General features: G+C 47.3%; 4 protein-coding genes across 4 annotated transcripts; 1 reads left to right on the top strand and 3 right to left on the bottom strand.

Moving 5' to 3' along the window:
- Positions 1-3,559: 3,559 nt before the first annotated feature.
- LOC141041288 (BTB/POZ and MATH domain-containing protein 2-like) lies at positions 3,560-4,030 on the bottom strand. Its single transcript, XM_073507421.1, has one exon. The coding sequence runs from the start codon at positions 4,028-4,030 to the stop codon at positions 3,560-3,562; it is 471 nt and encodes a 156-aa protein (XP_073363522.1).
- A 1,779-nt stretch (positions 4,031-5,809) lies between these two features.
- LOC109745417 (F-box protein At3g07870-like) lies at positions 5,810-6,682 on the bottom strand. Its single transcript, XM_020304534.1, has one exon. The coding sequence runs from the start codon at positions 6,680-6,682 to the stop codon at positions 5,810-5,812; it is 873 nt and encodes a 290-aa protein (XP_020160123.1).
- Positions 6,683-8,522: 1,840 nt separating this feature from the next.
- On the bottom strand, positions 8,523-10,552 carry LOC109745432 (probable phospholipase A2 homolog 1). The gene is made up of 3 exons (XM_020304551.2): positions 10,344-10,552; positions 10,124-10,243; positions 8,523-8,955 (listed from the first exon to the last, which is right to left on the bottom strand). The coding sequence occupies exons 1-3, from the start codon at positions 10,453-10,455 to the stop codon at positions 8,777-8,779; spliced, it is 411 nt and encodes a 136-aa protein (XP_020160140.1). The 5' UTR covers positions 10,456-10,552; the 3' UTR covers positions 8,523-8,776.
- A 62-nt stretch (positions 10,553-10,614) lies between these two features.
- Positions 10,615-11,946, top strand: LOC109745431 (homoserine kinase-like). The gene has a single exon (XM_020304549.3). The coding sequence runs from the start codon at positions 10,615-10,617 to the stop codon at positions 11,740-11,742; it is 1,128 nt and encodes a 375-aa protein (XP_020160138.1). The 3' UTR covers positions 11,743-11,946.
- The last annotated feature ends 1,101 nt before the right edge of the window (positions 11,947-13,047 follow it).

Raw genomic sequence — 13,047 nt, 5'->3', positions numbered from 1 at the left:
TGGGGACGAACTCCCGGCGACGAGGCGTCTCGTGCAGAGAACGAGTGGGCCAGGCAGGGAACCCAGCGCCCGATGGCTTGAAGATGGCGCGGCGACGAACTTGGTACAAGGGCCTTGGGGCTCCGGTAGCACCGGGAACGGCGAAAACGGACAAATCCGGTCGGTGGCTGGTGAGGGGAACGGGCGCGAGCGCTGCCCTCTGCGTGCGTGCGTGTGGGTGGCGGTGGAGGGGGAACGAGATGAGGGAACGAGGGGAGATGCTCGCTAGGGTTAAGAGTTGGGGCGAGCTGGGCCTTGGGCCATGGAGGAGCTGTGCTGCGGATGGGCCTAGATGGCCTGCTGGGCTCTCTCTCACTCTAAAACAAATAAAAACAAAACAGAGATAAGAAAGAAAAGAAAGAGAGGTTAGGGGAAGAAGTTGGACACGCGGATAATTTTCCCGGACTCATAAAAATGAGCTTGATCCAAGAAAAATAGAAAGTGAGCATGGGCGTGAAGTTGACTTCAAACTCATTTGAATTATTTCCAAATTAGTGTAGGAAGGAAGTGGGTATTTGGTAGATCCAAAAATGTTGAGAATTTTGGAAGAGCCTCGATAAATGAGATAAGAATTGTTGGCAAAGTTTGAGGCAAGGAATTGAGGTAGAAAATGCATGGAACTTAAACTGTAAGTGTGTTATGGTTTATTCCTAAAGGATGGAATATTTATCATAGCTCCCTAATAATATTGGGAGGGTAATTGTTATAAAGAGAAATCACCATGTGTGTTTCCCTCGATTTAAATGGATCGAAGATCCATACAATTTATTTAGATGAGTTTTTAAAATTAATGATATGATGGCATGATGACATGATGAAATGCAAGAGATGGCATGATGAATGCACAAACAAAACAAATCACACGACAAAACTCGGAATAGCTGGAAGTCTTCTGGAGCGTCGGTCTCGGGGCGTTACACGAGCACACGGTTTCGGAAACTGTCTGCGATTGGGGAGTAAAAACCGTGTGAATAACGTCCAGATGTACTAGTGTACCCTTTTTAGAATAGATGATGCTTTGGCTTGAGCCCATCCAATTTGATCACTGATAATAAAACCTATGTTAGAATAAACCATCTCACCTAAAGATACAAGAAAAATTAGGACAAAACATTGTGAACCAAACAATTAAAAAAAATAAAAGGAAAATGGTGGTTATGTTTGGTAGCTAGACTGGGAGAATTCCCACAAATCTAGCGCAACATACGGTGCTATAAGAACCAGTCTTGTTAAATCCCTGTCAACTGAGACTTGGTTATGTCTCAGTCGTTGTTATATTCGTGAGATCTTACATTGAGATCCATGCAAAATGTTATGTCACTTGACTACAACTTGTTTAAGTCTCAGTCAACTAAGACCTAACCACACCGTATAAGAATTACCCCAATGGCATCTCTGAATGTAATGTCACACCTTGGGGCCAGTAATCACCCACTCCATACTAAATGAGTACATGGGATACCCTGAGCTTTGTTGCGGAAATTAGATGCAATAATTATAATAAGATTTGATAGTATGAAACATGAATGTTTAGATTATTAATATATTAGTTGAAACTGATGATTCATATTATATATTGTATTTGATTATTTTGCAGTTAATTTTTTTATTGGATATAAGTTGCATAATATAATGGAAAACGTGCTCACATAAATGTTGTGGTGGACCTTATATGAGGTGACATGGGATGCGTGCATGTTGAGATAAATAGAAATAATGGGAAGTAATAATCACCATGCATATTGAGGTGGGCTTTTGTTGAGGTGACGTGTTTGCTAAGATGACATGTGTACATGCAAGTAATGGGAACTAATAATGACCATGCATATTGAGTAGGGATGGCACCCGCAGCGTATGGGTACGGGTGGATCCTCCCAATACCCTTACCCATTCACTCTGAACTTACCTATCACCCATACCCATACCCGTTAAGGGTATAACTTTTTCTCATACCCGTCACCCGACAGGGTATATGGATACCCATGGGTAAAAGTACCCGCATTTACAACACATCAAATTGAGTAGAAAATAGTTGTGAAAAGCGACATATAATCATAAATTTTTAGCAACACATTTTAAACAACAATGTACGAAAACACATTCTCAAAAACAAAACGAAAAACTTGCCCATAAAGCAACCCATAAAAATGTTAAACAACAACACATAATCATAAATAACAACACATTCATACACTTCACGCTCACAAATTCACGATAATTATAGAGATAACTTGACTGCACATTAGAGTTTTTACCTAGTGCGATTAGGGGGGAAAAGTTAATATGTTAGAATATTAAAGGCAACCCACTTGTCAACATTTTAGATGGGTACATGGGTACGCGGGCATGGGTTATACGATACCATGCTCGTACCCTCTCTACCCGATGGGCATGATATTTTTCCATTTAAGTACTCATGGATAAATTTTTGTCCCATACCCTTACCCTATAGAGTTTTTACCCACAGGGTACACGGGTAATGGGTACCCATTACCATCCCTATTATTGAGGTGGGGTTTTGCTGAGGTTACATGTTTGCTTTTTTTAGAAGGAGTGACATGTTTGCTAAGGTGACATGTGTACATGTAAGTAATTGGAACTAATAATGATCATGCATATTGAGGTGGGCTTTTGCTAAGGTGACATGTGTACATGTAAGTAATGGGAACTAATAACGACCATGCATATTGAGGTGGGTTTTTGCTGAGGTGACATGTTTGCTTCTTTTTTCAGAAGGGGTGACATGTTTGCTAAGGTGACATGTGTACATGTAAGTAATTGGAACTAATAATGATCATGCATATCGAGGTGGGCTTTTGCTAAGGTGACATGTGTGCATGTAAGTAATGGGAACTAATAATGACCATGCATATTGAGGCAGGCTTTCGATGAGGTGGTATGTTTGCTAAGATGACATGTTGAGATAAGTAAAAGTAGTGAGAACCAACTACTAACTTATACACATATTTGCTCTACTCATCATGTCACTGGCTATTAGGCACCTTGCCAACATGGTCCGTGGGTGATGACACAACTAGAATCGTTCTTCTTGCCGAGTTTCGAAAAAATCGGCACAGCCCATAATAAACTCGGCGAGCCTCCAATAGCCGAAACTCGGCAAAGATGTGACCCCTGCAATTTTGATTTTAAAAAATGTAAAAGAGAGGGAATAGTATATACATGCTCCTGAAAACTAAATCCAACCTTGCTAAAACTTGGAGACATAAAAGAGTCTAGTTCTTTTCGGCTTTATGCAGTATCAAGGTTACAAGATTCAACAAGTTTACAGACAAAAAAAAAGTTCTTTCTATTTGCAACTGTAGGATGAAAGTGCGATCAACGTAAACTAGGGATACAAAAGTGGCCATCCTGCGAAACATACACAGCTTTGATTGCATATAAAGATAATACCATGAATTTATTATAAAAGTCTACAAAAGCCATGTTTTATTACAAGCAAATTGAAAAGCAACGACCATAATTAATTCCAATCGACTAGGTCTGTTGATGGCCGCATCTTCTATGCGACGGTGTTTCTCATGACGGTCAGATCACACCTGATGGTGAAGCAGCCGTCAGCCTGCAGCTTAGACTTCTCAACAATCACCCGATCTTCCCAACCACTGAAAATCTCGGTACCTACATGTGAGAAGGGAAGAGTTCGTGTGGCGGTCACCGGTTCCGTGCCTTTATACGGCTTGCCGTCGCTCCCCAGAAAGCTCAGCGTGGACTTCACCATCACGCCCGGCTCCTTGGCCGTTCCTTGGAGACATAGGCAGGCGAACGCGCGGCCACTGTACGCGTCAGGGTAGAAATTGATGCACCAGTCGTAGCCGCCGACGCTGAACGTGTTGGAGCTTACACAGTTGCCGGCGCCCATGCCGTCGAGCAGCGAGTAGTTTGTCACCTCGAATTTGTGCGCGCCCGTCGCGGTCTTGGTAACGCATCTCGACGACGTCTCCCCTCCGCACCACGAGCTGAAGTTTCCCATGGCAAATCAAGTAGCCGGCGGACCAAGGGCAAACGCACGGGTGAGCTCCAAGGAAACCTGGTCATCTATATTTGTAAGCTGTTTTCTCGAAAGGAGAACGGACTACAGTACTATACTAGGAGGATACCAAGTCGGAGTAGGAGCATCGTCCAAGATAACTCGTACTACGTACATGCCGGTGACACGTGTACAAGCACACACTATCGTATCCATGTAAAAAAAGAAAAGAAAAAGGGCACGCACACAACCCAGCACTGCTTCCCTTTTAAACTCACGTCGCCGGACCAGCTAGACACGCGCGTATGCTTTTTTACCGACTTCTTTTTTCGGAAACGTTATAGGTCTGATTGCAGTATTGTACAATTTCGTGTGAACAACTCGAAGGCCCTTATAGCAACTCTAACCAACCCCCTATAATCGGTTAGTAGAGGGAAATACGTGGCTAACCGGACCTAACCGAACTCGCAAACCGTGAGCGGAGTAAAGTTTGTCCTCCTCCGGCCAAAAATTTCCACCAGCACTCGTAAATATACTCGACCTCGGCTGCGCTAAGTAAAAATTTCAGCTGCCCTCTCTCCCTCCCGAGCGACCAGCCCTTCCCGTCGCCGCCACCCATATTCCCACTTTTTAGGGATTTTTTTTTGAAACATTGGTACACATTTGTACATTCGCATGGCAAAAAAATTAGGACTTTTTTGCGTCCCAAATGGCGGAAATTTTTATATAATTGTTGCCATGTTCGCATGGCAAATGTAGGTTTTCTGTTTTTGAATTGGACCATGGCTAAATTTTTTTATTTAGCATAGAATTATTATTGTTCTTCTTCTTAATTACATGCACTTCCGACATCCAGTTCTTCCATGGATTTTGGGTCGTGTCATTTCTTTTCCTTTTCACAACGCGTTGTGAACTTAGGGTAATGCTACACCTAAGAAGGGGTTAGCGTAACTTTTACGTAATTAGCCAGATGAAAAGTTATGATCAATAGTTATGATTGGGGTTAAGCGGAAGGAGGGCCCCACCCCACTTAAATTCAAGAGGGGAGAGAATTGTTTGATGGGAACTTACGTTAGTTTTTACGTTAGTCTTGGTAGGTGTAGGATTATTCGTGAACTTATGATCTGTATATCAGACCTTGTAGCTATTTGGGCCAGAAGCGTGGGGTGGGGCTGTGCGAAATTTACTTTGGCAGCCAAGTTTGTTTCAAATACAAAAACAACTTAACAGACAAATCACAAACACCACGTGGGATACCCAGAAAAAAGAAGAAAACAAAAGCAGAAATAGTATAGCACAGAGGAGTAATGCAGTGGCATCCCAAAATTTCACGGCCATGACCCTTTTTCATCATTGTCTCTAGGCTGTCTTATTTGCTGAGACACATATAGTTCGTTATTTCATATAAAGGAAAACATCAGTCCATGGAGATGAACTCAACGAGCAATGAAACTAACACAAAAATTAAGCAATAAATTGCTTAATTTGTTTCGTAAACACCGAGCGGCTCCGTGGTCTCCACATAGGCGAACGCCTCATAACTTCTGTGGGAGCTATCTTCACACGTCGCCATGTTTGCAATGAGTGTCCCCTTATCCCAATGGCCAACACGCACCGCCTCATTGCTCGTTGGTGTCCGGCCTAAAGACGACATGTGCTTATAATACAAGAGTCGTTCATATGTTAGGACGTACTCTCTCCGTCCCATAATATAAGAACGTTTTTGATACTAGTGTAGTGTCAAAAACGTTCTTATATTATGGGACAGAGGGAGTACTTGCCCTACACAAAGTGCCGTCGTGGGATATCTTGCTTAAAGTTGTACCGGTGGCTCCACCGTTGTCCTTCCTCCAGAACCCATACATTAGGCCCGGCGATAAATCCCAGCCTTCCATGCACCTCCGCCAGGCGGTAGTGATCACGTCGGACTGGCAACGGTATGGTGGTGGAGACGACACGCTCGTCGTTGAGGTCAAATGACATGATCTTTGCCGCGCCACCACCGGTGACCCTAACCCAGTATGTCATGCCATCGACGCTTACGATACCAGCGGCAAGCCTGGTAATCACGTCGCCAGGGTCGACCGGCACCTCCCGCCACGTGGGCTCCCCCAGCGTGAGCACATGAACGGCGTTGAACTCACAGACCCGGTCGTGGCTGGACGGGACGTGCACGACCTTGTACTGCCCCGTGGTCGGGTGGTACGCGTAGCCCCACCCGATCGAGCGATGGGTCCCGATGATGAACGATTCTGCGCACGGGAGCGGCCGGACTGGAAGCTCCTCGCCGGTGGCTGGGTTGAGCAGGGTGATGGTGCCGCCCACACCCTTGGTGTTGTCGCACAGGCAGAGCAGCCCGTTGCAAGTGCCGACCAGCTGCAGAGCGTAGAGGGGGGGCCCAGGCTCGGAGTACCTCCACAGCTCGGTGCAGCTCCCTGTCGGCGACGGCGACGACAGGTCGCTGGAGACATAGGCGATGGCCTTGTCGGCCCTCCAGAGGAGGAGCTTGGGACGGCTCTGCGCCTCCGTGGTGCGCTCGTTTACCACGTCGCGCCAGAGCCGGCAGACTAGGCGTGCCCGGCGCCTGGAGCTCGGCGGGAGACGCAGCAGGATCTCCGCCATCACGTCCCTGGGGAAGTCATGATCCATGGCCATAGCTCTGCGCTTCTTTCTTCTTCTTCTTTTTTGACTTCCACCACGGCGGCTCGTGCGTTGATATCGCGTGTGCGTAACAGAACTCTTTTGCTTCCCAGGTTGTTTTGTTTTTTTCCTTTTTAGCTGGTGGAACTTAACGTAGCTGTGAAGTTTATTGGAACGGGAGACCGTGGCGGATACAGAACAGTCTATTTAATCCGAAGAGATAGCATTACAATTTACAAATGTTCCACCAAAATAAACGACCATTTGCAATTACAAGAGTTTTTTAAGAGAAAAAAGGCGCCAGCCAAGCCCAAGAAAAACTCAAACCTAGCCTGACTTTAGATTAACAAAGCGATCAATTGGTTTAGTTTTTAAGCTCATAATCTAGCTAAGTGCTCTTGTAATCTAGGAGCAGGCCGCCATTTGTGGTTGGGGATTCCTCACGACCAAAATCTTATACCCATGAACATCCCTGAATCCTAACAAAGTGGGACGACATTTTAAAAAGAAAATTAAAAAAATCTACCAGTTAGGATTAAAAGGGCATCACAATACAGAGGAAATAAAACACAAAACGGAAAGCAAGAATACAAAGTGCTAAGGATGACAACTCAAAGGCAACAACAACAGTGAGCCACAGTACATAGCACCATTGCCGGCGACCAATGTTGCACCAACGCCAACTAACAAACTAAGGTCTCGGGATGAAGGCACCACTGTGAGCATCATGCACCGACTGCATTTGGAGGGCCAAACATGAGCAGCACACGATCTGCCTCCGTCGCCTCAAAGGGCCACAACCCTTTCACCCAAGCTCAACGGGTGCCGCTGTAGAGTGGTTCCCAAAGAACCCACATTCAAGGTGCCCAAGCTGCCAAAGGAGAAGCAATAGGCCAGACCCACAGGCATGAATGACTGACCATACGAGCATTGTCGCTGACAAGGGCAAGGCAGAGCGTTGGACGATAGCTATCGAACGAGGGCGCATATCCATGAAGAAGGCCGAAGAGGGCATCACCATGCATCGATCAAGGATAGCACCAGGAGCGAGGATTGTCGCAAAAGTAGCATCAACATATAATTGTTTTTTCTGGTAATCAAAACCTACATTATGCTAGTGTGACTTGCCGATATATTCAATATATTGACCCTTGTGGTGCAATGTATCATCTTGCAGGACTTACATAGGAGATGTAATAACTTTTAGATGAAAGATCTTGGAGCAGCTAATAGTATCTTGAACATCAAGCTTTTGAGAGCGACGATGGTGAAATCACTTGGTTGCAGTCTCGCTACGAGGATGGACAGATCGGCCTCGACGCTGCGGCACGCGTGGTTCGACATCGACCCACCACTGGGATGGCATCAGCAGTACCGCAGCATGGTGTACCTCAAGGACGTCATGGAAACAGAAGGATGGGACAATCGCACCGATTGCGTCGACACGATGGTCCTGTTCACCGGCATGGAAGTGGTGCTAGAAGGATCCAGGCTTCGAATGATCAAGCACAAATCCAAACGTCTTGACACCTACATAGACTCTATCCTCTAGAATGCAGTATATTTCTAGGTGGCATCATATGCGTGCGTTTTAATTCAGAGTACTAGCACCTCTTTTATCTATTTTTTTGGTGCAATAATTATCTGTCTGTTCCAAATGAGGGGACTAATAATAAATGTATGATTTATGAACACCTCCTCGATATAAATTTATCATTGTATCTCCAACTTGGCTATTTTAGCAATTCTTGTATCTGTGCTATCAACACATTCCTCCAATATTTCAATGGCCCAAGGAGCAGAGATATAACTAGAAAAACAATAATCGAAGCAGACCACAATTAGGCGGATACCATGAAGAAAGAGATATTCTCAAATTGGAGAATGATGAGATTTCGATTCAATTATATTGCAACTCTGTTTACAAAAATGCCCAGGCAGAAGATCTGATACTATATGCTGCAAGCAGCACCACAACCTAAAATTATCTCTATGGCTGCCCAAAACAATGTGATTTTACCAATTGAAGTAAAATTACAGTATAATCATCAAAGGAAGTCAATATTCAATCAACGAAGCAATGCGCCAAGTACCTCTCCAAGGCCAAAGCTACAGTTCTAACTTCTGGCTGCCCAACTGGCTGAGCATGATCGCCATGTCCATACCCTGAGTCATCGTCGCCATAGCCAATTCATACGGGCATTTCTTGGAGAAGCCGACCTTGCCAGCCTTCTTCACTTTCCTCATGCAGTTTTTGAACTTCTCATGGCATTTGATACTCATCAGGCCTGATCAATTTACATTTATGCAAAGAAAAAGAACCATGAGATTGAGGATTCAGAGTACAGATCTTCAGATAAACAGCTCGAGCGCAAACTTTCTTTCGCATCACAAGCATCATATATCCGTTGTGTTTCATGCATGCATACATGTCCCAGCGAAACTGGTTACTCATGGTGTAAGATAAACAAAGCAATATAATTATAGGAATGCGGGGAATGCACTGATTGATCTGGCGGGTGTCATCTGTCATTTGAAGGTAAAAAGAGGTTCCACCCATATGAAGTCCTCGATGCAATTTGTTCAACAATTGCCCCCCTTGTACACAAACACCCATGCGACTCTTTAGCTGTACAATACTCAATGACACATGAAATTTAACAGGGAACTACAAAGCTGTGAAGACACAGCCGCAATTGACAAATACGGATTATAATATAAAATTATTGACCAAAAACTGTGACTTGTCCCAATGCAGTATAACTATAGGATTGTGGAGATGTCATTAATCGATCTGGCGGGTGCCATATGTCGTTTGGAGGTAAAAAACTGTGACCCATGTCAACCTGATGCAATGTTGAACACCCCTTTGAATCCAAACCGCCTGTCATCTGTCGTTTGGAGGTAAAAAACTGTGAACCATGTCAACCTGATGCAATGTTGAACACCTCCCTTGAACCCAAACCGCCAACACATATCGCCCAATCCATGCGGCTGCACGACTTACTGTACATAACATGTGGAATTTACAAGGGAATTGGTGCAGAGCATAGCTGTATACTGACAGGAAACGGTTAACCAGACATGTAAGTTGTCCGGTTGCCCCGATGCATTCTGGTGTGCATACTACAAAGCTGTGTAGTTTATCTAGTAAATTAACCACACACAATTTATCACTGAGCGACAGATGAGCAAAAACATCAGTTCATAGAGGCAATTGTGAACCAAATTGCCGCTGCATTGCCAATACTAAATGACAGAGCAGGGCAGAGCAAACAGCAACTGAAAGTCTGAATTCTGAAACTGTCTAGCCAATGCTCATCTTATCAATTGTCAGTGCCATTCGAATTCACATGCCCAAACAATACATTGCAGCGTATGGTTGTTCATGGCGGGCTGGGCTGACCAATCCAGACGCCATTGTTTCTTTCTGAAGCTAGAAAGGGGATGATGTACCTTTCTTGTCGACGCAGTGGTCGTGGTCGCGGCAGCAGGCGTCGAGGTCGTCGCAGGGCTCCTCGCCCTCGCACCCGCTCCACCCCACGCCGCAGAACTTTCCGTACCGGATCCCCACCGCTGCCACCCATCCCATCCCAGCCATGGTCAGAGCATGCTCAGATCAGAAAGAAATCGTCACGCTCGATTGACCGGATCAGGGGAGGAAGAGGAGGCTTACAGTCGCAGTTGAGCGTCGCGCACGACCGGCTGCACGGCGGCGGCGGCGGCGACGCGGCCGCGGAGCCCCCGGCCAGGAGGAGGAGGAGGACGAGCAGGGCGGCCATCGCCATCGCCGGTGCGTGGTGGAGATTGTTCTTGGAGCCGCGGTGGTGGCGGGCCGCGGCTGCCAGTAACTCTTCAGACTTCTGGTTGTTCCCAAAGGCAAAGCCCAAGCCCAAATCTTTTCCCCAAACCCCACCCTCCCACGCGCGCACCGGCCACCCCCCGCAATGGCGGCGGCGGCGTCTCCGGCCACCGCGCCGTCCTCCTTCCCCTCCACCCGCAAGGCACCGCTGCTCTCCTTTCGCGCCTCGAGGAAGCTCAGAGTCTCCGCCGCGGCGGCATCGGCCGACCCGCCCCCGGCCTTCAGGTCCGTCACGGCGTTCGCTCCGGCCACGGTGGCAAACCTGGGCCCGGGCTTCGATTTCCTGGGCTGCGCCGTCGCCGACGCCTCGCTCTCCCTCGGCGACACCGTGACCGCCACGCTCGACCCCACGCTGCCCGCCGGCACGGTCGCCATCTCGGGCATCACCTCCCCGTCCCACCCGCGCCTGGCCGAACGCCTCTCCCGCGACCCTCTCCGCAACTGCGCGGGCATCGCCGCCGTCGCCGCGCTCCGCGCCCTCGGCGTCCGCTCGCACGGCGTCTCGCTCAGCCTCGCCAAGGGCCTGCCGCTCGGCTCGGGGCTTGGCTCCTCGGCCGCCTCCGCAGCCGCCGCCGCCAAGGCCGTGGACGCGCTCTTCGGCTCGCTGCTCCCCCGCGACGGCCTCGTGCTCGCGGGGCTCGAGTCCGAGAAGGCCGTCAGCGGCTTCCACGCCGACAATATCTCCCCGGCCATCCTCGGGGGCTTCGTCCTCGTGCGGAGCTATGAGCCTTTCCGCCTCGTCCAGCTCCCCTGCCCTCCCGCACTCCGCCTCTGCTTCGTCCTCGTCACCCCTGAGTTCGAGGCGCCCACCAGCAAGATGCGCGCCGCCCTGCCCAAGAACGTCGCCCTCAGCCACCACACCCGCAATTCGAGCCAGGCTGCTGCGCTCGTCGCTGCCGTCCTGCAGGGTGACGCCGCCCTCATCGGTTCGGCAATGTCGTCTGACTTCATCGTCGAGCCCACCAGGGCCCCGCTGATTCCCGGCATGGCCGCGGTGAAGGCCGCTGCCCTGGAAGCCGGAGCGCTGGGATGCACCATCAGTGGAGCGGGCCCGACCGCTGTGGCTGTCATTGAGGGAGAGGAGAAGGGGGAGGAGGTCGCCCGGAGGATGGTTGACGCCTTCCTTTCAGTGGGGAAGCTGAAAGCCACCGCCACCATCGCGCAGCTTGATAGAGATGGCGCCAGGGTTATCTCCACCTCAAGGTTGGAGTAGGAAGGTACATTGTCTTGTTTGTCTGGTTTGTGTATGTGTATTACACTGATTGAACATGTTGTCGGTGATTTGGTGCGGTAGGTGTTTGGAAGTTCTCCCAAATTAGTTTATTATTAGTCGGTTGTCAGTTCTAATTGTTTGTTAAAAATTCTGAATGAGTGGATCGATTTACCATTTAATGTGAAATTGTAATCGTATTATCAATCCCTGACCGAGTGGCACAACTTGTTGGACAGCAGCCTCAAAGCAACATGGCGATGTATCATTCCCTCTGTTAACATTTTTTTTTTCTTTCCTGTTTCATGGATAGTTTAAACATTTATGAATCTACTAAACCCGTGCATTTTTCTAGCCGTCCTTGTGTCTACTGTAACCATTTCAACATATTTATTAGTGATATTTTAGATTTCTGTTGCTAGCTGTGGTCAGTACAATGAGGCAGTAACTGAGGATGCACTAGTTAAGTGATAGGTTATGTATGAACCACAAGCATCAGGGGGTACTGGTAATGAAGAGGGGCAGAAGGCTGGATGTTTTCGCTGTGCTCAACCCAGGCACGTAGATGCAGTGAAAGAGTGTAAAACTGTCCTGTTTTGTATTCACTGTGGAAGAAAGGTGGACAAAAAATGTTGCAAAACAAAAAATATGCTGGGACAGCAGCAGGTAACTGAAGTCGAGGAAATAAATAAACAATCTGCAAAAGATACCAGAATGTTGGATGGTGTGGAATGCTCAGATACTGAGGAAGAAGTGTCTCTAGTGCTAATAACCAGGGGCTCTCTCAGGATATGCAGGATGATCCTGACAGCTTTGCAAGAGGACTGGGGCTTAGTACACAAGTGATTGCAGAGGTAAACAGAGGACTTGATGAGGAGCAGGAGGCTATAGGTTAGCAACTGGTTGGAGGTGATTTTGGGGAGGAAAATTCAAATAGAGACCAGTCCTTACAAGCAAAAAAAGTGGAGCCTGGAGCTGTGTTGAGAAATGTCAGCAAGGAAAAGGATAATATAGTGGATGAGAATAGGAGGAGGACTAGCAGGAATGTCACAAATAAGCATGTAATGGAGAAAGCAATGGACAGGGCTAAAGTGAAGAATTTGGAATTTCCAATTGGTGAGTCTACTTCCTTAATATTTCCTACAGTTTTAAATGCTGCACATGAAAAAGTATTAAGTTTAGCTGCTACTGTGGGTGTTAAATTCGGTGGAAATGAGAAGGAAATTAAGCAACCTGTAGAAGTTTTAAAGAAACTAGAAGAACCTAGATGCAATCTATTTGAGGCTAGTCCTGGTAAGAGCAGTAAAG

This window comes from Aegilops tauschii, chromosome 2 (genome assembly GCF_002575655.3).
Source record: "Aegilops tauschii subsp. strangulata cultivar AL8/78 chromosome 2, Aet v6.0, whole genome shotgun sequence".
NCBI classification, from domain to species: Eukaryota; Viridiplantae; Streptophyta; class Magnoliopsida; order Poales; family Poaceae; genus Aegilops; species Aegilops tauschii.
This window is presented reverse-complemented; position numbering and strand designations above follow the sequence as displayed.

Coding starts and splice junctions, on each gene's coding strand:
- LOC109745417 (XM_020304534.1), bottom strand. CDS start 6,682: ATGGCCATGGATCATGACTTCCCCAGGGACGTGATGGCGGAGATCCTG.
- LOC109745431 (XM_020304549.3), top strand. CDS start 10,615: ATGGCGGCGGCGGCGTCTCCGGCCACCGCGCCGTCCTCCTTCCCCTCC.
- LOC109745432 (XM_020304551.2), bottom strand. CDS start 10,455: ATGGCGATGGCCGCCCTGCTCGTCCTCCTCCTCCTCCTGGCCGGGGGC. Junction 10,244..10,343: donor CGCGACGCTCAACTGCGACT/GTAAGCCTCCTC, acceptor GATGGGTGGCAG/CGGTGGGGATCCGGTACGGA. Junction 8,956..10,123: donor CCACTGCGTCGACAAGAAAG/GTACATCATCCC, acceptor TAAATTGATCAG/GCCTGATGAGTATCAAATGC.
- LOC141041288 (XM_073507421.1), bottom strand. CDS start 4,030: ATGGGAAACTTCAGCTCGTGGTGCGGAGGGGAGACGTCGTCGAGATGC.